Raw genomic sequence first — 24,154 nt, forward strand, 5'->3', positions numbered from 1 at the left:
TTTTATAAATATGAAAAAAATTTTAAATTATAAATGAATCTTGTTTAAAAAATGTTATACATTTTTACATATAATTCTGCGTATTTTTGTATTTTCAAATGTCCCATAAATGCATATAAATCCGTAGTCTACCAATTAAAAATTGTTTAAGCTTATCTAGAAGTTACCGACATCAAATCTCATGTATCACGATCCGCTAGTAAAGTAAATCAATTTTTCTATCGTTACTGAGAAACAAAATCAACAGCTTAAAAAGAAGAACTAAAATTGATATTGAAAAGGAATATTTATAGAAATTTACATTATCAACGGGACTACTACTTTAGGAACGGTCTATTATAAATCACGGACAATGTCTTTTTGAATAAAATGTCGCTTTTATCTATTTACAGGAATAAATAATTATGGAGGTTACAGCATTGAGAATCTGCAATACCATTTATTAGCATGAAAAATTTAAGCTCATTAACTCTCAGGTATGTAAATCAAAGAAAGACTTTCATTCTATAATGATGTCCCTAAGGAAATAATATCTGAAGAAAAAAGCTTTCATGCAAAAAAGATCCATTTTATATCTTTTACTTTCAAGAAATTATTTTATTGTTTTTTCAGCTTTTTAATAACAAAAAATATTGCTTTGTTTTGCTAAGATACTTAATTACATTGTCAAAAAAAAATAACACTTATGAGACTGAAAGATAAATAGGATTCTTTGACTGAACTTAATGAAGTTCTTCTCAGTTACCGTGTGTGGGTTAAATTAATGATTTTATCTTTGAGAAAGACATGAATGCAACTCAAACGAGTGTCTAGAGTCTAGAAGATAACAAGGGAAAAGTATAATGTTGTGGCTGCAGTTTAAAACAGAAGGACACTTGTATTACTGATTATGTTATGTATGCCACATTTGCACAAACTATAGAATTTAAAGGACGAACATAGTAAGTGGAGTTGACTTTCCATTTTCACATAGTGCATAAAATTATTATTTAATGTTATGTTTAGAACTTTGCATTTCTTTTATCAAAAGTAGAATGTGAGAGCTTTTATTAATAATGGAGTAAAATGAATCCTGAATGCTTACATTAATATATTAATTTATAGAGCTTTTTAAAAAAACTCTACTTATCCTATTAATTACTTTCATTTATATTTATCATATTTGGACTCTAGATCCTGTTTTATTTATATTTTTAACGATAATAGTTTCAATTTTTTCGGCAAATATGCTTCATTTATCATTACGCTGTAACACATATTGTATGAATGGTTGCTCGACGATAGGCACTCAAACCTTTCTTCTTTAAAGCTCTATTATCACCGATTAAACTGAGATCAAGCATGAAAATATGAAATTACATTAATTTATGATTAAAATACATTAATTTGTAACTTCTGATTTCTAATAATAATAATATTAGTTCAATTGTGCAAGAGAACCCAGTAACTTATATTTATGATTAATATTAAATTTAACATTAAGTAATTTATATTTATAAGAAACTTCTCTCCTTCTAAGCGTATGCACTTATGATACTGTCTTACAGAATACAATAAAAGAATTAACCCAATGTTCTTCTACTTCTCCGAAGAAGAAAGAAAATTGTTTAACGTTTAATAAGTGCAATGGATATTGGCCTCCTGCAGGAGAAAAACAACGATCTCTTAGTATCGCCAACTGTGAGAAAGATGAATATATGCCGAATGTACAATATGGTATTTTATACGTTTCATCCCCCTTGGAACCAAGATCAATCAAGACCACTGGCCGTGATGTTTATCTGAGCTAGTAATTGCCATAAACTGTACCAATGATTGCGGCTTGCCTATATTTTTGGAAAAAACGCCAGACCTTCCTAACTAATTACGTTTACCTTTCGATTTCGAATATTTGTTGTGCCTTTTATATTTCATTATTCCTTTTAGATTTTCAAATACTTGGACTTCTTTAGTATATTTATATTCCCGTTCCGTGGAATTTCTTTCTTGAAAATTTTGGAGATTTTATCTTGTATTATTATATTTAGCACGTTGCTTATTTGGATTCTTCAATTGGTTTGGTCATCAATTTGGATTCAAGTTTTGGATTCTCTTCTCCTCTTTAAAATACAATTAATAATATTAAAGAAAAATGTTTTCCCCTAATCTTTTTATATTCTATGCTTCTATATTCTATATTCTACATACAGACTATCCCACCTAATTCTGTCACCCTTAATTACTCTCTTATCTTTAAGGAAAAATGTTTCAGACAAAAGTTGTATGGTATCCAGAAAGACGTACTGTGTTCTTACGTATATCATCTTGCGATGACCTTGAAACGTCCAGTAAAGGTGACATTAAAATTTTTAAATAGATGCCTCCATATTTCATTACTTATTCTTGTAGCTAATATTAGAAAATTTTCAAAACACTATTAACTCCTGCCTTTTGTACTATCCGTGATCGAGATATGAACTTTAAAATTCACCATATCCGATGTTCACCATGAATACACATAAAGATGTTTTTAATAATGCCACTACTGATATAACCGAAGCATAAGCTTGCAGTTTTCTAATGTGTCCAAAACACTCTGTTAATTCCGCGCAATCATTTTTAGATAATTCCTTGTGTCGGTCTGTCGAATTTCAATGTCAAAAGAGACAAGTTTGTAGCGTTTTGAAATATAATGAAAATGGAAGCATCCATTTAGAAATGTTAATGTTACCTTTACTGGACGTTACTGGAGGTTAGCTCAAGGTGATATATATGTAAAAGCATAGTATGTTCCCCTTGATACCATACAACTTTTGTCTGAAACATTTCTTCATATCATGAAAAATAAGAGAGTAACTAAGGGTGGCAGAGTTAGGTGAGATACCTTATATATTCTATATTCTGATACATTCCATTATTTTTCTATATCATATTCTGTGACTCAATCGCGTATCTTACATAAAATTCTACATAACCTCTTAATGTTCAAACTGCCTGCAAACCTTTATATTGTGTTCTGAACCTATGAGATATTCATCATTATACGGTACTAATTATATTTTAGGTTAGGAACTACATTAAAAACTCGTCAAATGGATTCTGACAAAATCAAGAAAAGAAGCATCCTATGTACGTCGTGTGAAATGGCAAGTGAGACGTGGCAATAAATATTTTAATCGATCATGAATAAGAACGTTAAATCAACGTATTTACGAAAGTATCGATTATACGAAATGTCCTAGTCGTCCTACAAGAATAGATTCAACGGTGTTCAATGGGAAACTGAATTATTCACTGAGACGCTTCTGAATCTGAATTTTATTAAATCACGTCCGCGAGATTTACGAGCCCGGCTCCCTTAGGAAAGCACGATTGTTTGATCACGTAAAACGTTTCTTAGTTTTCTGTTCTGTTTGCCTGCCTTTAATGTCGCTAATACTGACAAGAACGACCATAAGCTGTCCATTTAACAGATCAACGAAATATTAATTACTTATCACTTATGCATAGGTTTGGTAATAGGTCTTGTTGTTAATAAAAATCAAGAACTCTTTGATAATTTTAAGAAACGTGAATATGATAATTGTTTTTAATTTTTTTATGAAGAATTGATAATCATTCTGAATTGTAAAGAGTAGAAATTTTAATTATTTAATACTTTTAGATAATAGACATTTAATAGTTTTTATATTTATTACTTATTATATTTATGTGTAATTATATGATAATTATTGACATATTTTTTTAAATGATAAACGTGATTTTTGGGTAGTTTCGTTATATTTCAATGGTATAAAAAGAAGACGTAAGAATAAAAATCTGAAACATTTATCTTATCAGGCAGAATATCGTAATTAAATTTCACTTTCTTTTCCTTGTGGCTATCAATTTACGTCATTAGTGTGTAATCGCATAAAATTGATTCTGAGGTAAAATTCATGGCACTATCTTCTTTCTCTAAGAATTTATTATAAAAAGAAAATTTAGGTAATTTCCATATCTCTAAATAAATGTTTTAATTAATTTTGTTTAATTCTGATTTAAAAGAATTATTTACGTGTCTTTGAAAATTTCTGTTTAAAAGAAGGAAAACAGAAAGAAGGAAGAAATTACTACATTTTAAAATAATTCAATTGGACTAAGAAAGAAACGAAGATAATTTTTTAGTAACAGTTTTAAAATTTCTTGAAAATAATTAAATCTGTAGACGAAGATCGTTATCTTGAGAAATTGAAGAATGTATTATTGAAAACAAAATGCTCTGTAACTTCGATCTTCGAGCGATTGAGAATTCCAATAGCCGATGGTCAGACCTACTTCTACTACTTGAACCATAATGTAATGTGACGGCTGTCTACCCATGGGTAGGAACAATCTACTGACGTTCCTCTGGCAATTCTGGCATGCATGAGTTACACAATATAGGAATAGGGATGTATTTCTGACAAAGTTTAACTTCTGCAAATATTACTAGTGATAAGATACATATAATAAATTGTCATAATCAGGTACAGAATTTATCAAATTTTACCTTTTATAGTTAAGTAAAGCTATCTTATAAAGTTTTCATTAGATGATTAATCTTTAAAGTAAGACATAAGTAATATATTTATTAATATAACAAAATTTTACATAGACACTAAATTTTATTAATATAATTGTTGAAAATTATTAAAATGCATTGTATTAATAAATTAATAAAATTTGACATCTATTATATTATATTTTATCGTATTCTCTTATTATATTGTAAACTTTCGTTTTCAAATAATTCTAATCTCGTATCATTTTATATATACATGTATAAAATTTTAAGGCAAAAGAAATTTATAAAACATCTTCCTATAACATGTTTTATTTAAATTATTTTGTCATAATAATTACTTTATAAGGCGTGAATATTCCTCAAATCTAATTCTTACAAATTACACTTATTTTTAGAATTAAACAAATACTTGCAACGGAATGCAATCCATAGAGAAAGGAAAAAAAAACTCGTTTACAATTTCAATAAATATTAACTTGGTTGCAGCAATAACAATGCTGTTTAATATACCACAGAGAGCCCTTCCTATTCCCTTAATTCCACCAAGTGATTTTGGCGTTGATTTACACGTTTATCTTCCTTTGAAATGCTTGTGAAAGTATTTTAAAAAATCTGTCACTGTTACAACATATTTAGTAAGTGCAAATTTTAGTGACTTTATAAAAATGAATTTTAGTAATCTTTTAAAACATTTTTTTTGTAGAATACAATATAATTTTTTAGATTAATTATCTAGGCCTAATTTAGTGAACTAATATTATTAATGAAATTTTACAAATCACAAGTTACAAATTATTAAAAACAATTACAATAAGTATACATGTATAATAGGCAAAAGTTTGGTAGTAAAACAAAGAAAATTTTACAAACTTGAAAATCATTTGATTGTACTATTTTGTGCCCTATCATTTGCTATATTATTTATTCAAAATTGCTCTATAACTAGTCACTTGTCAATTCACTAATATTATTAATTAAACATGAATAATGTTAGATGAATAATTAAGATAAATGAGTAAACAATTTATACTAGTTTTATAAATTATTTTGTATTATCATATAATAATTAAAAGATTTAAAAAAAATTTTAATAACCAAAATTAAGTTCGAGTTTATTCAACAACCGTAAGAATATATTTGACGGGGGTAGTCTTCTTCAGTAACCTTGAGTAGCTATCTAGGTACTTCTCAACAAACTACATACAATCTAAAACCTCGTGATCAAAAGTGCTTTCAAGATCGCTTATTGTTAACCTCAACATTATAACAATAACCACGACAATAAATGCAACGAGAAATAGGAATGGTCATGTCTTTTAGATACCATTCCAGAGATTGTCTACCAAGCTCCATACAATTTACCTCATACATAAGAGGAACCATTCAAACAGTTGATACAAAGACATTTTATCATTCACAAGGTAGAATCAATGAAAAATCCAAACAACAATGAAAATGTATGATCTAATTAGGGATGAAGCGGCGATGGAAAAGGTAAGTCTAAATTTGGAGGCTCTATATGGCTTCTATCGTGCCAACCCCCTGCCACAGGGTGGGCGTGATACAGTCCATAATTAACGCCATTTGTTGCTATTTTTTTTAGACCCTGGATACTAGACAGTATCAAGGCCATTTTGGCCAAGAGCAACGCCTTGCCACCGAGAACCGCGAGGAACTGGAAACCCATGGGTATCAAGATCGAACCCATCAGCAGGAAGCCCATCATCATCAGCGGCACCATGTGGTTATGTCTACGACGGTGGCGACGCCTGCGGCCTGATAACGAAACGAGCATCATTAATGAGATACTTGAGACAACAAGTGGCTTGTTAATGTCCACTCTCAAATTAAAGAAGGATTTTCGTGCAACAACAATAAAAGCAAGTGATTTTCATGATTTTTTTTTATACTAACTGCTAGTTATATGGGATTAAATCCTCTTAGGATCTAAACACAATCCTGAAATAGAAATGTAATCTTTTTTTATATCAATTTTTCTTACTATTTATTAACTTCTTAAACTGCAACTTTTAACGACATTTTAGACCGGCATGTCCGATAACTAATTGATCAATCAATTTCGCACAAAGGTTATTCACTTTGCTACTTGTGATTATTTATTTATAACATTTTTTTAAACAATATAAACTTAATTTATCTGGCGATAAAAGTAAATTTTTCTTATAAAGGCTAGAACTTTCCGATCTTCTATGTTTTTCTTTCAAACGTAGGTTCAATTTCAGCGTAAATTATCTAACTTTCAGAAAATTTCTTAACTTTTGCATTCTGATGACTGTGGCAAATGCTATACTGCACACCAGCAATGATTACATTGTCAAAGACGATCGCAAGACTTGTATAATATACAATAAGCAATAAGAAGAAATAAAAGAAGTTACATTCGTACTTCAAGACTATCTATTTAACCCCAAAAAGGTCCAATTACATATAATCAGTAGTTAGTCTGAAAAAAAAGTATAGTAGTCACTTACTTGTATTATTCTTACACGAAAATCCCCCCTTAAGTATACATATTATATATCTGTTTTCTTTTTTAATTTGTCAATTAACTGAATGTACTATAATTGAAAAAGTACATATATAGCTATAAACCGTAAAAGAAATATTACGTTTACAAATGAATAGTCCAATTTTTTCAGTAAAATTCAGACCCTATATATGAGAAGCTATCGCAAGTTGTTCAGTCAAAGTATTTGTCATTGCTTTCTATAACTTTAAGCCATCTATTGGACAAGTGACGAATTCCAACACGGTAAGAATGCTTTAGATACGATTCAATCGTCATGGCACTAACAACAGTGAACGTTCTGTGAAATTCCTACGTATCATTAGGCCACACACTGTTTCTCCGACAAAAGACGTCATAATGAGCCTTGTTTGCGACATCTTGCAGCAGTCAGTTTAATCACTGGACATTAGTTCTTCGGATTACTACCTGTTCCGATCGATACAACACGCCTTATCCGATAATCACTTCCAATTAGTAACTGAGATACAAAAATAACTTGGCAATCGGATCTTGTCTAAAGATGCAGCATTTTTTTCCGTGATGGAGTCCATCACTTGTCCGATAAATGATTTAAAGATATAGGATGCAACGATGAATATTTATATAACTTTCAATTTTAGTAGAAAATTTGGATTGTTTATTTTGTACATTTAATATTTGTAAAATGACCTCATATTGATGATGAGTATGGTACCGAGCGTTTACTCGGCTACAGATTGTTGCATGATAATGATTACGTTTACAGCAAGATATTTTATCAATCAGAATTTACCATTTCAGTTAAATGGACACGGACTAACCTTCGAATTTGTAGCTATCTACATCGGTTGCTTCATTATTAAAGAGGGAAATAATTTTATTGGTCAGATAATCCACGTCGACTTTGAACACATGAGTGCGTAAAACTCGTAACAATCGCTTCACGATAACGGCTGTCCAATTGGTATCATCCCCTATCTCACTGAAACATACGGAAAAAGATAATTTTAAGTATTATATATTTACATTTTTCTTCTTCGTTAATTTTGTAAAAATATGAAGTTGAATCTTTATTGAATATACCAAATAATTTATTATCGTTACAGATTTACGGATGAACTAATTTTATAATAAATCGTTCACTTAAAAAGATTTCAAAAAACAGTTTCAATTTCAATACACGCTAGATAATAGGTCATTAAGTTAATCTCGTGCTGAGTAAGAAATCCCTTAAACGCGGATTACTTGTCACGTGAGATTGCGTGACTTGAAATTTGTCCGCGGAAAATACTTCAGCGCTCTATTAAAGGTCTGATATTTTTCCTGTTCGCAAGAAATAGGGCGAGGCGACATCGTAACTACTTTGTGTCAGTGTATAGTCGTTGGAAACCATCGTAGGTCAGCGAAACAACGATAATAACCAACAGGAATATTATACAAATTTTAAACAAATAAATAACTAATATTTTCTACAATTCAAAATATGATTTATAAAAACTGATAAAAAGAAACGTATAGGAAAAGAATACTTAAATAATATCTGAGAATGTTGATTATTTTCTTCATTAATTTTATATCATTCTTTTCTAACCTCTTTTATTCATAACGAAATTTATCCAAATTGATAAAAAATATTTATGAAAAAAATAAGAATAATGCTGAAATATTATGGAAAATCAAAGAAGAGAATGATTAATATTTTTTAATATTATTTAGCTTGAAAGTAATTTTTAAAATTTTCAAATCAACTATAAAATTAATTTAAATACTTCTCACTATTCGGTAACTTATATCGTAAATGAATATAATTCTCCATTTCGAAAATTGCATAGGTTCATAAACATTTATATTTTCAGATATAAGGTTCGTCAAGTTTACAGAGAAATTTGCAGAAATTCTATGGGATTGGAGGTCTGCAATCTTTTAGAAGCTTATTCTAATATTGACCGAGCTATTGGATAAAGGAAATCAAAGATGAACTACACTTTTCAACAGAACGGGTCTTTACATTGTATCAAAGGACTTTTAATATTTTTTAATAAGATAAGCTTTGGATATAACTGCTCTTAGATTACCATATCTACACTTTACTTACTGTAGAAGTGGTACAGTTAAAAAAGTTGTATTTTATTTCTTTATTTAATCATGATCAAGTTCATTGTAATCTCATAAATGACAAGAATGTACTTGATTCAATTTTGAGAACATTATTTGAGTTATTGATAAATTTAATTAACAAAATAATGTGTTATTATGTTCACAAATATAATCTTTTATATTTTACAGTTGTTTCACTTTGATATTATTCATTTTAATTTTGACTAAATTATTTAAAATAGACATCTAATATTTTTAACGGTAGAAATTAATATTCTTTATCCATAATTTTTTTAATTACTGTTTGTACAATGTAAAAAAATTATTTTTAATAGAAAAAGATTTTCTACAGTTTCCAAGAACAAAGATAATAATTTCAACAACTTTCTAAATTATTATTTATTTAGTTTAAAAATTATTACTTTTAATAAGAAAATTAATATTTGCCATTAGTGTTTCTATAAAGGAGACGTTTGATTCAATTATAAATGAAGCGAATAATAATTAGAACGACACTTGGAGAGAAAAGAGAAAGATATCTCATAAAATGATCAATAGGGAGTTAACTTTCATGCGATTTCGCAAGCCGAGAAGTTTCGAAGTGGAGCGCAGAGCTTCCACTGCGACTTTCACGCCCTAAAACTTTTCAGAACCGAAGTCGAACTTCCACGAAACTTCTGCAACGGATGTCGGTTGTATTTTTCTCCAGATCCTCAAATATTTAAAATCAATCCACTAAAATCTACGATTTCTTTGCTTTTTTTTTATACATTTCTATCTCTGCATCACTCTCATATCATGGATCTTCCAGTTTTCATTTTGAGTAAAAATATTCTGAAGCGAGTTTTTAAAATCGTGTAGATTTTTACTTTTGAGAGAATATTGTTTATTTTATGAACATAATATTTTCTTTAGGATACTTTGGGAATTATATTTCACCTTTTTTTGGCAGATCTAAAGTTTAAAAAATATCATATTTTTTATAAACCGTAGAAAGAAATATAATTTTTATTTCAGGTCATGTCAAAGATAGTAAAGTTAAAACATTATCATTTATAGTGAGAGAACATCTGATTCTAAAATATCCAATTCGTCTAAGAGGCCAAAATGATCAACTCCACCTTTTATAAGTTTCACAATTTTATTATCCAGGTACATGATTAATGTTCGGTTCTCAAAATATAAATAGCTTACTCCCATGAGTTCGTTTATCGGGAGAAAAAATAGTATAAATGCTAGTAAATCCAAAGATAATTTTTTTTTTAACAATTCTTCTAATGCAACCACTTCTTTCTACTTTTCAATTTTCTTCTTGGCTTCTGAGTGGCACATACGAGCCTCTTATTTGTCAAATCGGCTAATTGCACAAAAAGATTGCACAAGAAAATCGCTGAACTTACATGTAACTTATAATCAACCGAGTATTTTTGCATTAGCATTTCAAAAATTTCTAAAAGTGGAGTTAACCTCTTTGACCTATGAACAATTCATATAGCAATGAACACATTAATTCTTTGTTCTTGTTTACCTTTCTCTATAATTGTCCGTAAAATTCTTGTCCTCGTGGAACCTTACTAAATCCAGCCCCTCGAAAACTGGTATAATATCATCAACTAGAAGTGCATCCAAAGCAGCCAGTGCATGTTCCTGCACGCATTTTCGAAACTTCTCTAAAAACTCATCTTGCCCTGAATTGTTCCAGGATTCCAATGGACAATTCTGAAGCACGGTACGTAGGCCTGTGTACCACTTCGTATTGTCGTCGCAACTAGCGCCATCGGTCACAAGGATGACAAGTACGAACACGTAGAATGCACGCGGGTGCATCTGCATTCAGGGGAATAGTCGCCAACTTTAATAGCCGGTCGTAACAACTCGCAGACCGATAAAACTTAAGATTCGAGGGTACGCTCCGGATACGATACTTTGTGTTATCGCACGTGCAAGTTATAGGCGTAATAAAAACAAATGTTTTGAATAGGTAATTTATGCCTGTTTTGAATTTTCTACTTTCTTCCTTTTTTATTATTAGGCTGTAGATGTTCATGCAATTTTATGTTTATATGCACGTAATTACAAAAATGGAATTTAAGTACATATTTGTTTCATCTACTACATATCGTGATAAATGATCTACTTTGAATATTTCATATATTTCTGCATATTATATGCACTCTATAAATTTTTTTTAATATTAAATGTCCCAAAAATGCATAAACATCTACAGTCTATTATGCTTTAAATTATAGTATTAAAATTGCTTAAGAGTTTATTTGTTGATCTTGAATTAGACTAATTAATTTTGAACATAGCATTTATTTAATGCTATTAAAATCATTTGATAAAGATTAAGATTTATAAAATAATATTTTGCATATATGAAAATAAAATTTAGTAAATTTTCTTAAACTTATGTATATTCTATTTGAATTAATTTGGTGTATAAGACTTGTTCAATAATTAAAACCAAACCTTGCAATATACTATACCAACACTACTATATTCTGAAAAAATCATTCTTCAAAGTGTGAAAAAGTAAAAATTCCAAAATTTCTTCCTTTCTTAATATTCACAACTTTTTACAAGTAAATAACGATTATTAAAGTTACAGCTACCCTTGCAATCCAATGTTCTTCATTCACTGAACAAAATGAACTTTACCTCGAAACACGAGCACACCACTGGAGATAATGTTCTCCAAATCGGTCGCGATACACTGTAAACGTTCGATCGTGGCTATATGAAAATTTATACATGCAGGAAATAGGCTAGGACACCGGCCAGGTGGTCATTGCGATTCATCGAAGGGCAACAAGGCAACGGTTAAAAGGCGGCACCTTTTATGCTCCAGCAACCTTGGTCTGTAATTATCAACAAACTCTTATAGAGTTGCATGACTCAGACCCTGAATTGCTCTTTCAACTGATCAGTGACATTCTGATAATTGAATATAAATAATACATAAAAACACGAAACTTTTTAAAGTGGTTATAACATGCTTACAATAAAAACAAAAGATTATGATAATATATTCAATCACGAGATCTAAAAGAATGAAATTGTTTAAGATGGCAATAAGATACTACATTAATAAGAACAAAATTTAAAGAAGTATAGCATAAATAAGTATACTGAAATATTAATATTTCTAAATATAATTTATCTCTTTTAATCAGATTATTTTATTACATGATTTAATGAGACATTACGAGTACTGTATTCTATTGAGATAAAAGGAATTAAAAACCAAGAAAAATTAAATTATATGACATCTAGAATTTGCTAACTGTGAGGTAATATTTAAAAAATATCTAAACCTTCTTGTATAACAAGATACCAACTAATAATATTAGTAAACTGACAAAGTACAAATTGCAGGGTATAGATTACATTTCTGTATAATTTCATAATCTTTTATCAAATAAAACAGTGATTATTGACAATCTATAAATGTTACTTGTAAAATTTCATTTGTTTTATTTAAATGGAAGCTTATGTTAATATCATGCAATAATATTTTACTTTACATTATTATGAGACTGCAAGAAACACTATGGCTGCAATTTTCTTTTCTTCTCAAACGGTGCTTCTTTTGATGTACGTTACTTTTCCAGTCCGGAAATTAATGCTTCGATACGAAAATTACTAACTATAAATTTATATTCTTCGAGAAATTACAGTACTCGACGTCTTTCATACCATAGATTAGTAAGTTTACGGTAAATTTTCTATTAAATATTATGGCAAAGTGAGGAAATGGAGAAGTTATGAAAAAAAAATGTTGTATTAAAAGAGAATTGTATAAAATAAATGCTTTAACAATAAAGTTGCAAATTTTATTAAGATATAATAATATAACAATTGAAATTATTAATCTATTATAAATATATTTTTTAGTCATTAACTTCATACCTACATTAAAGAAAGCACCTAAGCCGGACCAAACCATAAAATTTCTTTATTTCTAGCTAGATTTTGTTTCTTACTTCATGAAAACAAAATATCACATGCTGCAGCACTGAATTCATTAGGAAAAATAAATTGTAAAAAATATATAATAGATTACACCAAGCTAAAAAAGAAGCCTCACAATGGTTCTTTAGCAAGTATATACATTACACATGAACCACGAATCTCGTTTTATTCCAGAAATTCGATAATTTTTCCCCTGAAAAGTCATCGATAACCTGTAAACATTCGTTCCTTGAGAATAATAATAAATGAGAATGAGAAGAAACAAGAAATATCTTCTGATCTCATATGAAGAATAAACAAGAAATTATATAGGATAACCATATATGGTTCTTCAATGCACAATATAGTGTTTCAAAACTATGATTTAGCGAAGTAAGTGATAGTAAATAGTAATGAAAAAAAATATATATGTTTTATTTAATTAACATATTTCCCATTTCGCTTCATTTTTTACAAATTCTAATCCAATCAATAAGCAACTTAATATATACCAAATCCCCATAAAAAATCTTATATATGTAGCTAATCAGTAGTCGCTTAAAACTTACATCTTCCTAATCATTAGACTGCGGAAGTTTATGCTTTTATAGAAAATTTGAATGCATGCAATACACAAAGTATGCAAATATATATTAAATATTTAAGATAAAACAAACACTTATAAAAAAGACATCTGTCTATAGACAAATATCTACCTATAAAAAGTTTAGATTTCATTTCTTTAATTATATTCATAAAAATGTGAATTTACATAAGCATCCGCAATCTTCTTATTACAAACAAATAAAGCGAAATGAAACATCTTTCTTGAACGAAAAATTTTCTTAATCAAGTTTTCATCATAATCCTATCACACTTTACTTAATTAACATGTAGTTTTGAAGTATTCTGTATGCTAGGAGTTGGACAGAGTTATTGCAAATTTCTGTCAATCACAGAACTATAATAATCTCACTTGCTTATCCCATCAAACATGCACCCTTGATCGCCATCCTTTTATGAATTATCATAAAAAGGTATTCAATCTTTCTATGGATGAGACTTTTAGTTTTTGTTTTTCATTTAGGTTTTACAAACGTACGAATTATAACTACATATCGAACAACTGTCTTCGTTGACATTCCCCTCTGTATTTTTCATTCCCTTCAGACGATACTTGTTCCTCGGCATCCCAGAACTAATGCACAATTCCAGGAAAGCCCACTCCTCAATGGATCCAAGAGAACTTTCTTCACTAAGAGAACTCACAGAACTATGTCTTGAAGGTACTACATTTGACTTCGTTGTATTCCTACGTAATTCGTCGTCATCATTTTCACCATTTAAGATTGGGGACCTACAATTAGGGATTTCGGAACGTGAAGTACTTAGAATATTTTCGTTCATGTTGTTATTTTCGTGCTCTGACTGAGAAAACTTTTTGGTGTACAATGCCATACGGTTTGTTCTTTCATATGTATTAATTCCACTATTTTTAACAATATGTTTCCTATTTTCCTGAACCTTCATAGAATGGAAGGTGCAAGAAGTTCCTTTGTGCAGGGAAAGATCATTCTCTATGGGTTTATGTGATGGCTGGGTCTGCACCACCGTGTTTCCAAACAGATGGGGTTTATTCACATAATAATATGAAGTACTGGAAATATTTCTCGTTTTTGAGTATTCTGGTTGCTTCTTTACGGACACTAAGGACGAATTTGATGAAACATTCAACGCCTACGAATGATAAAAGACCCATAAAGTCTAATCCATCTAAAATTTGATATGTAGAATGAGAAAATAAAACTGTATATTTTTACCTTTGGCATACCAGATTTAATACACTGCGCCAGCATGATGTCTTCCTCTTCCTCTGAGAGGCCTAAATTATCCTCGAATGGTGCAGACTTCTTCGACTGATGTTTATTATCCTCAATATATCCTGGCTGACGGTACGACGTAGACGATGACGACGATGGTTTTCTTGAAGCCGTCACCTTCGATTTCTCCGCGGTTTGCGGCAATGCTTGTCCTATAAGTGTTGAAATATTCAATTTAACCTAGAAGTAATACACAATGGTTCATAAAAAATATTGATATAATCAGGATTAGTCAAAAACGGAATAAAGAAAGAAACCTTAGGCATGGCCGCTCTTATACATTCACTGAGAATGGCTTCATCGTCCGAATGATTAGGGCTGTCGCCAAAAGGATCATTTTCGTGATCCAATGTTGTATGACACATGGATTTTCGAAGAGCAGGGTTCTTGTTGGCACTTTCTACAGGGGACGATGATGGTGTTCCACATATATTGAATCTCTGTGTTAGCACTTCTGTTTTCTGTACAAAGGGAATGCAACTCGTTGGTGGCGGAGTTATTTGTCTAACCTAAAACAAACATAAGATAGTTAACATTTAAGCACCTGGCAATTGGGGATATAAATACGTCTAATTATTTTTTGATTTGCTGAAAAGAAATTAATTTAAAAAGTATACACAATATTGTTTATTGTAGTAATAATATAGTATAAATATATTTTATTTCATGTTATATGGATTAAGAAATGGTATTTAGTCAACTAAATTAATAGTTCTTTTTGTTATGATAATCTTCATAACAAGAGCCCATATGCAAGGGAACTTTGCAAAATGTACTTACACATGTAACTGTGTAACTGGGTGTTTAAGTGTTAATATCGAAGATTACTTAAAAAACTTCTCTACAGTTACACGTACTTTCGATATTCCTGACTGAATGCACTCATCAAGAATTTTCTCATCTTCACCAGAGAGATTAGAACTTTCATCTGACAGATCGTTTCTATGGCACTCGACTTCACCCGAAGATTTAGCTTCTTCAATCCTTTCTACATCTTCCTGAACACTCGGCATAGACAAGGCAGAAAGATTTGATTGTGAGCCCACTGGGGAAATATCAGCAGGTGTATCTTCTGTACAATACACATGTACGGTATCTGGAGCAGCAACAACTTCTATTGCGGGCTTGCTAGGTTTCGAAGCTGTCACTGTAGCATCCGCGGAAGTGACAGCAACAGGAACTGAAGGTTCCAGTCTGTTTAAAACTGGTGTTCTCTGACAACGTACCAACATGTTTGATGACTCTGATTGTATGGGTTTCTGGACAGTAGACGTTTTGAAAGATTGTCTATATCTGTAATATACATAGTTAAAAATATTAATATTAATGTTATTAACAAGTGATATTAGTTGATAATGATATCGCATATTTATTGAAAAAATATCATAACTGAAAATAATTCAGTTCTGTGTGTCTTCTATAAACAAATACGTGCAACATGTATATACACGAACGAATAAATATGAATGATTAATGACTAATATATTGCAAACTATTAAAATACCTATTATTTTGTATTCCCATGCTGATACATGCAGCCAACATGTCTTCATTATCTTCATCACCATCACTCACTTGTTCCTGATCCTTCTCAGCTTCTACGTTACTAACTTTTTCTTCCAAAGAATTTTCTTTAATATCTTTATCCAGCTCATTAGATGGTTCTTTCAGTTCATTTTGAGGTTTAGATATATTAGAAATTTTCATTTCATCGTCGATAGTTAAAGAACTGAGACTAGTAGCTGTGGAAAATTCAATGGGTGTTGATTCCTCCTTAAATGTGGCAATGTCATCCTCGAAGACACTGGTTCTCAGCGCATGACACTTTGAATATGCTAAAAAATAATATCTGTTAACAAGACTAGTAAGGTATTAAGGACATTTTTACTATTGTATAAATAAAAATTCTTGTGCTTAATCTTTCACTAACGATCAATAGCATTGCATACATAAATGTCGAACAGGCTGTCTTACTGCTTCTTCTGGTATTTTACTTATAAAATCTGTACACTGATTTTTATGATTACGAGGACTTGGAGGGATAGTTTGTGTTGGTGAATCTGGTAATTCACTTGGAGACACAACACCACTGGTCCTGCGACTATTAAACATCAATTTCAGTGTAAATTATAAATTTTGTTACAATTATTATTATTTTGCTGTGATTTGAGAATTACAGGGGGAAAAATATGATATAAACGTACAATTTTGTTGATTTTCTGATTTTGATGTTATTTAATAATTAAAACCGACATACTATATAATATAACATAATCAAAAACAAGAACAACCTGCTTGGTCTAGTACTTTAGCAGTAGGTGACAAATCTATGAAGTTTATTTTATAATGTTTTTAAAATCATTATTCTTCAAAAGAATTGAACATATAGAAACTCATAATTAAATTTAATAAAAAGGCAGTTTTGGTAATATATGATTGTTTGGCCAGGATTTTTTTCACTTGGATTTTAAAATTATTCTCATCTAAGAAATAAAAATTATGACTTATCATATTTCTCCCTGTGCTCTTTATGAGATTTCTGAAAATTACCTGAAATCACTGATGATGGAGCTACGATCATCATGTATAGAATGCTGCTCAAATCCACTCAATGAACCTAGAGAACTACAACATGAAAACATTAAAGGAGTTTGTTCTGCATAGTAGTCTTGTCTACTGAATGTAACCATTTTGCCTATAACAATCAATGTAACAAATAAAGCCACAATTTTCCATAGCACTTGATAAAAGTTTACACAGTACATTAAAACATAAAACATAGCAAACCTTCTTTGTCTACAACTCTGGAACTATTTTTTCCTTCTGTAGAACTATCAGTTTCATCAGGAATACGTAATATGTTGATGTTAGTGCTAGCTGCAGTACGGTCTGCTCTCTCTGACACATTATCAGCTTTGTCAGAAGAATCTGTGGAAGGTTCTTTGGAAATAATTCCATTAACATTATTCCTTTGTGTTATCGCACTACCAAGGGAGCTGAGAGAATTAGCACGAGAAAAACCATCAGATGTTCCTGCTTGATAATAATTCATTAACTTTTCATTAGAAAGACAGTTAGGTTTACATGTCTCAGAAGTTTTAGAGGATTCTAATTCTTTCTCAACAAGAAGTGAACGGTCTTCATTGCAATTAATTGTCATTGGATGCTCATAATTCAAATCTTCCTTGCGACTAAGTTCAACATTCTTTTTACTGTGTTTCTTCTGCGAATCAACAGATTCCTTTGCATTCTCCAGACGTAAATCGGACATGGAAGTCGCAGTCGAAAAATTGAAAGGTGTTTCATACGGAGTTCCTTCTGTACAGTAAGTCTTTACAGTATCCTCCTGAACGCTTCCAGGAAAATATTCAGGACTCTGTTTCTCATCGTCATCAGTGTCATCCTCTGCGTATCGTAAACTATAATCTGTTGGCTGATCAAGATCGGTTTCAGCATAATCTCCAAATAAATCGACTTTGGAGTCACGTTCCCCGAATTCTTTCTTACAAGATCGATCACTTCGAGAGGAATTCTCCGTTTTCCTTTCACTGTACTTTTTGCTATAATCTACTGGTTGCTCAGTTATTTCATCCTCATATCTTTGTCCCGTATTCCTCTCCATACTGTGCTTTATTACTTTATTTTTTCGATTGCGATATATTTTCGCCCTCGAACAATTTTTTTGAAATTACAGTTTTATCAATTGATTAACATAAAAATACGAGGTTTGAGTATTAACTAAAGATTTGGGTGTAAAAAAGAATTACTGGAATCCGTTTTAATAGATTAATGTTTAATTATTCTCACCATCCCCGGTAAAATCTTAAATCAGTAGATGAGTAGAAAGATCACCGATACAATGTTAAAAAAGTCAGCCAAAAGTGCACACCAAGAACAAGGGTCTCTAACGGTCAACGATAGAACTATGCATATATTCTCCTTCGATACTCTTAATGGGATGAAAAAATAAATAAAATATTCAAAGTACAATGCCTTTTATAATAATTGGTAGATAAAACAATTTTCTATCAAGATTCTACTTTCGTAATTTTATATGTCAATATATAAATTTATGCAGCATGAAAACATGTATGAAAATGCAGTCTAATCATGATTATTTAATTCATTTCTACATTTAATAACTTACATTATAATGAAATTTATATTGTTATATTTTAATAAAAAAAACATTACAAAATAAATTTTATAGAATATCTTGCAATTATAATAAAATGTCAGCTTCTCTGTAAGCATCTTTTTTTAATAATTATCAGAATAATTGTTTCTTAAAGATATATCCTCTTCATTAAGAGAATATAATAATTTTAGACAGAGATATTTCAACACATATAGCTATTTTTACAGGGATGCTTTCGTAATATTATATCGTTTTGTTAGTATCAGTTGACATGTATAAAAAATCCAAAACGGACAAATGCAGGCGAAATTTCGGTTCCGAAAAATTCTTGAAATATAGCACCGATTCCGAGCATTGGTGAAATTGTGTCACCTACTAATGGAATCCTAATTAACTAATAGAAAATCACTATTTTGGTCGACGAATTTCTTGTTCGAACGACAAGTTTTTTGCTCTTAGATTTTCTCGGAAAATTACATTATTTTCTGGAATTTTAAAATGTTTCATATATTTCTTATACTATTTTATTCTTTCAATACTTATAAATATTCACCAATTTTTTCGAATTTTTGTCATCATTAACCTATCCCTCAAAGCAATGGGAATTGGAGAGAATTAGAGAATTGTGGATGTTGAAAGGACTTTAAATGATTAAACGCTTTGTTTATATACAAAATAAGATTGCTTTATTCAATTCAATTTGCAAGTTTACAACAATTGTACAGTTTTACAATGTGTTCATCATTTTCTATATAATAATTTGTGTAATCGTGTAATTTTATGCTAATTTGATTTCGTTGCTCGATCGATGGAGTCAAAATAATTCTTCTTGCGCGAATGAAGACCGAAAATTTATAAATTCATAAACACAATGAATACTGTATTTGAAATAGTTCACATATTTTCGTATATTATGTACATTCTATGTATTTGACCACCCTTAAACTCATAAATGTATAAAGATTCACAGTCCAGTTATAAATGCTCGTGGTACAGCGTAGCGTTCTGCCGCTTGTTTTCGAATCGCTACTAAGCGCATGCGACCGGCCAACTCCGTACACCAATATTCGACGACGTTCTGATTGGTCAATATAAAAAACTCGCGAATTTGAAAGATTCATTCACACGGTTCCTTTTTCTACATATATTAATATTATTTTATTGTTACAGACAGCCGTTAATTACTTATTACTCCATGACAAATTGTCAGGCTAGCTAAGGCTACCAGCCACAGCTAACACTCAACTGATACATTGAAATAAAGGAAAGGAAAGAAAAGATTCATTCAAGTAGAATGTTGCAACCATTAAGATCATGTACGCAAATTCCTTACTACTATATAAAAGACTATATTAATACTATTTAAAACTGATACATTGATCGCAGTGTGCTCTGGAGTTATTGGATATACGAAATGATCGCACAATATGTCTAACATACATTGAATAACAAATATGAATGAATCTATTTAAACACTTATAATCATTAAAAGTATAATATTAAACAGATCTTAAGATTGTATACATTATTGCAATTTGTTTCTTTATTTCGGGAAATATTGTATAAAAATACAATGACTGAGAACATGGTTTGGAGATTTTTATGGAAAAGTACTTCATTCGTTTATTTAAATATCTCTGTTTCTAATCAAGTGGAAATTGAAAAAACATTTGTTATGAACAATATAAAAAGTTGATCTTAAATCGGGTTTATTTATCTTTTTCTTAATGTAATGTCCTTTATCATTTTATAGTTTAACCTCGTCCCCTTCCTGCTTGAGATCCTCCAGGCTGATTCTGTTGATTTAGCCAAGGTGCAGAACCTGTGCCTCTACCTCTCTGATTTTGACCTCTACCTCTTCCACGAGCTAAAACAAATTGTCAACTCAATAAACAAACAGAATGATTGAATATATATAGTGGCTCATAAAGGCATTATCACAGAAAACTTTTATATATATATTATGTGTCTTTCATATACAATATATTCAAGTTTCATTAGACCTATAATGAAACTTGAATATCATATTTGAATGAACGTTAGTGAAATTTGAAACAAATATAAACATGTACATAGAAACAACAAGATATTTAGTGCAATTATAGATTTTACAGAGATTACAAACCATTTAAATAGTTTTCAATTATTCACTATATTAATGAACCTAAATATTCAATGGTATCATCTTTAACACTTATTAAAAGTTTTAAATGGCTATCTTTGCTGTACAGTACATATATATATATATATGTTCTAATACTTTTATGAGCAGTTGTGTATATCTCATAAAATACCATACATAAATGAATATACTAGGGATGTTTATGCAAATTCATATTTGTGTGAGCGTAACTAAAGAAATGATTACCAATTTGAATATTTTACATATTTCCAAATATTGCGTACATTCTATAGATTGTAGAATATTTACATTTCCATAGATATATAAACACCCACAGTCTATTAGTGTAATATGAGGTAAACGTTATCAACCCAACTGTTCACATAAATTCAAACAAAAATATCTTAGAACTAAAATATATCATGAGTAAACCTTGGGCACGTAAAATAGCTGATTTCCCTCTGCCTGCAGTTCCCGAACCTTTGCCTCCCGGTCTCTTAAACATTGGTGCGTTCTTCAACATGTCTGGTAAAATGAGAAATCTAATTTTTGAGCCTCTAATATAAACATTCTCTAACTGCGCCTCACGGCCGTCTCTATAAGTTACAGTGATATTTTGCATCTGACAGTTCATATTATCCTCAGCTTCTATCAATTTGCCGCGGTATACTTCGCCAGTATTCGTTTCACAGGTTATGGTATGGCCTTCCGCTTCGTGGAGTACTTTTATCGGTACTCCGATCGACATTTTGGCGAACTTTTTATAATTCCAATAACAAACACAAAATATTACTTAATTGATTCAAAATAGTCAGAAATGTCGAAAGAAATAAAGAAATTGTAAATGCACACTATAACCTCTACTCTGGTTGCAAGCGTTTATACTAATCGCTTGCTTTAATTTGACCATCATAGATGGAGTTTCTCTCGCGCATGCGCATTGGATACAATTACAAACGGAAGGCGCGAGCAGAACACAATTCTTACTTCATGATTAAATACTTATTAAAAATAGAAATTAGAAGCACAGAGGATGATTTGAAGTAATAGAAGAAACCAATTAATTCGTCTAAATACTTTCGCATTAATGTGTAATTTTTGTTCTTCGTAGAGAAAGAAGATCGCAACAGCTCTCTATTTTCCATTTTTAAATAATCATATATTTATTGGTCATTAACTTATCGAAGTGCTACCAACTTTATGATAACACAATGTGGAATAATCGTCAAACTAGGTTCTCGCAAAATTCATGTAACTTTACATTACTTGATTTGGCTAAACACAGAAACTTATTTCGTGTCTTCTATATGTGTCTTATTGTCCTAAAATTGCATCACTTTTTTTATTTAATCGCTAAAATTCGCTTTAAGAAAATGATCACTAATTCGTTCGACCTATAGATTACATCGAATCGGTGAAAAAAAATGGCAGACCTCGTGTTCCAAATTACATACGATATCAATTTGAGGAAGTTTGGTCGAATGCCAAATAACTTCATCTGCCTCATCTTTCGCCAGGGCGTTAAATTTATATATATTTTTGTTTGTTAAATATACATAAATATAATCAACTATATAATTATAAATGGTGAAGAACCATCGGGATAAAGATCGATACTGACGATCAAAAGACAGATTTATTGCAGTAAGGAGTTACGTGAAAACGAAAGAATTAGAGGAGGAATTTCGTTATGGATCATAGGCGTAGAAACGAATAATACACCAAGAGCGATAATTTTTTCTTTTCCATCTACGAAAGAACCTAAGATATTGTATCTAAATGTGTTCTTGTCAAAAGGATGGTAAAATCGTTAAATTGATACATAATATATTAAAGTCGACGTCTCACTTCTTTCCTTTTAATCGCTTAATTATACTAATATCAATCATGTAATAATTACAAGCATCGTTTACGTCCTTAATATGTATAGTCAGCCGAGTACGAACACGTCGCTCTGTTTTTATCCACGTCATTTTCCCAGTTCCATATACGTACTTTTTTTTACCAATCTCGAAATTAATTTTCTTTCCAACATTCACTCAACCATTCATACTCTCACATATTTATTCTTTCTCTCCCTCTCTTTCTCTGTGTGTGTCTACGCAAGTGTCATTCATTCGTTATAGGCAAGATTCTACTCCCCGATATCGTGTTACAATCTTAGAAAAATATGCTATGCCTAAAATAGGATGAAGGCCTGAAGGCAACCATTCCGTCGATATTATTGATAATCAGTGTGCGTACCTTCTCTTTTACACGTCGCTTCAATCTAGTTGACACATTATTCCCTCTCTTTTCCTCTAAGGTGCGCGTCAGAACGAAAATGTATCACTGCGCAACCAATCTGTAGAAAACAATTTGCAAGGACTATTTTAAATTTTCCCTCCAACAGTCATTAAGATTTTCCCATCATGCAAAATGTTAAATAATAATCGTATGATTTCGTTATGATGCATTACATAAAAAACAATTTTTAATGTTTGTTTTGTAGGTTGAATTTTATCTTTCTTTTAAATGAATCATGACGTTAAAACAATTTATCAATGTTGCCAACCGACAAACGACCAAAGATAAAAAAAATTTGAATTGAAATACTCTGACGTCATTCGTGAAAACAAAATAAAAGACGATTTGTTGTGAAGCCTCGGCTAATGTGAGATTTTTTTTTAGTTAGTAGTTCATATTGAAACAATACGATTTTTATTTATAACATTTTTTTTGTTTTTGTTTTTCATACGACGATTACAAAAATTGGAAAATTGTGACGACCGAGAAAGTCTCACTCTGTACACATAATAATATATTGTCCATAGACATGTTCATCGTGTGTTATGTATGTGTATGTACGTGTATCTGTACGTGTGAAATCACGGCAAATATGGAATATATGCAAAGTTTCTATAGAAATCGCTTTCTCTCTTAGCTTCCT

At 30.5% G+C, this 24,154-nt stretch overlaps 3 protein-coding genes and 3 long non-coding RNA genes across 12 annotated transcripts; 3 read left to right on the forward strand and 3 right to left on the reverse strand.

The window, feature by feature from the left end:
- Positions 1-2,446: 2,446 nt before the first annotated feature.
- LOC126874709 (uncharacterized) lies at positions 2,447-6,266 on the forward strand. Of its 2 annotated transcripts, XR_007692955.1 has the most exons (4): positions 2,447-2,854; positions 3,044-4,487; positions 4,921-6,019; positions 6,129-6,266. It is a non-coding gene; the product is annotated as an uncharacterized LOC126874709 (long non-coding RNA). The 2 variants fall into 2 exon arrangements; XR_007692954.1 differs by having other exon boundaries at positions 3,044-6,019.
- On the reverse strand, positions 4,819-12,809 carry LOC126874708 (uncharacterized). 2 transcript variants are annotated; one of them, XM_050637060.1, is made up of 4 exons: positions 11,793-12,809; positions 10,660-10,958; positions 7,856-8,016; positions 4,819-6,301 (listed from the first exon to the last, which is right to left on the reverse strand). In XM_050637060.1, exons 2-4 carry the CDS (start codon positions 10,956-10,958, stop codon positions 5,994-5,996), a joined length of 768 nt encoding a protein of 255 aa, XP_050493017.1. In that variant the 5' UTR covers positions 11,793-12,809; the 3' UTR covers positions 4,819-5,993. The 2 variants fall into 2 exon arrangements, with proteins under 2 accessions (XP_050493017.1, XP_050493016.1); XM_050637059.1 differs by lacking the exon at positions 11,793-12,809 and having other exon boundaries at positions 10,660-10,964.
- LOC126874710 (uncharacterized) lies at positions 7,901-10,979 on the forward strand. Of its 3 annotated transcripts, none has more exons than XR_007692956.1 (3): positions 7,901-8,045; positions 8,141-8,432; positions 8,891-10,652. It is a non-coding gene; the product is annotated as an uncharacterized LOC126874710 (long non-coding RNA). The 3 variants fall into 3 exon arrangements; XR_007692958.1 differs by adding an exon at positions 10,834-10,979 and having other exon boundaries at positions 8,012-8,432; positions 8,891-10,283; XR_007692957.1 differs by adding an exon at positions 10,834-10,970 and having other exon boundaries at positions 8,012-8,432; positions 8,891-10,533.
- On the forward strand, positions 10,992-13,794 carry LOC126874711 (uncharacterized). The gene is made up of 2 exons (XR_007692959.1): positions 10,992-11,112; positions 11,737-13,794. It is a non-coding gene; the product is annotated as an uncharacterized LOC126874711 (long non-coding RNA).
- On the reverse strand, positions 12,946-18,869 carry LOC126874707 (adenomatous polyposis coli protein-like). Of its 2 annotated transcripts, XM_050637056.1 has the most exons (8): positions 17,753-18,868; positions 17,516-17,660; positions 16,915-17,066; positions 16,470-16,800; positions 15,823-16,258; positions 15,223-15,474; positions 14,906-15,145; positions 12,946-14,822 (listed from the first exon to the last, which is right to left on the reverse strand). In XM_050637056.1, the coding sequence occupies exons 1-8, from the start codon at positions 18,585-18,587 to the stop codon at positions 14,169-14,171; spliced, it is 3,045 nt and encodes a 1,014-aa protein (XP_050493013.1). In that variant the 5' UTR covers positions 18,588-18,868; the 3' UTR covers positions 12,946-14,168. The 2 variants fall into 2 exon arrangements, with proteins under 2 accessions (XP_050493013.1, XP_050493014.1); XM_050637057.1 differs by lacking the exon at positions 12,946-14,822 and having other exon boundaries at positions 14,934-15,117; positions 17,753-18,869.
- Positions 18,870-20,540: 1,671 nt separating this feature from the next.
- On the reverse strand, positions 20,541-24,078 carry LOC126874556 (small nuclear ribonucleoprotein Sm D3). 2 transcript variants are annotated; one of them, XM_050636793.1, is made up of 3 exons: positions 21,658-24,078; positions 21,472-21,563; positions 20,541-20,970 (listed from the first exon to the last, which is right to left on the reverse strand). In XM_050636793.1, the coding sequence occupies exons 1-3, from the start codon at positions 21,971-21,973 to the stop codon at positions 20,908-20,910; spliced, it is 471 nt and encodes a 156-aa protein (XP_050492750.1). In that variant the 5' UTR covers positions 21,974-24,078; the 3' UTR covers positions 20,541-20,907. The 2 variants fall into 2 exon arrangements, with proteins under 2 accessions (XP_050492750.1, XP_050492751.1); XM_050636794.1 differs by lacking the exon at positions 21,472-21,563.
- Positions 24,079-24,154: the final 76 nt, after the last annotated feature.

Source organism: Bombus huntii, chromosome 16, assembly GCF_024542735.1.
Source record: "Bombus huntii isolate Logan2020A chromosome 16, iyBomHunt1.1, whole genome shotgun sequence".
Classification (NCBI taxonomy): Eukaryota; Metazoa; Arthropoda; class Insecta; order Hymenoptera; family Apidae; genus Bombus; species Bombus huntii.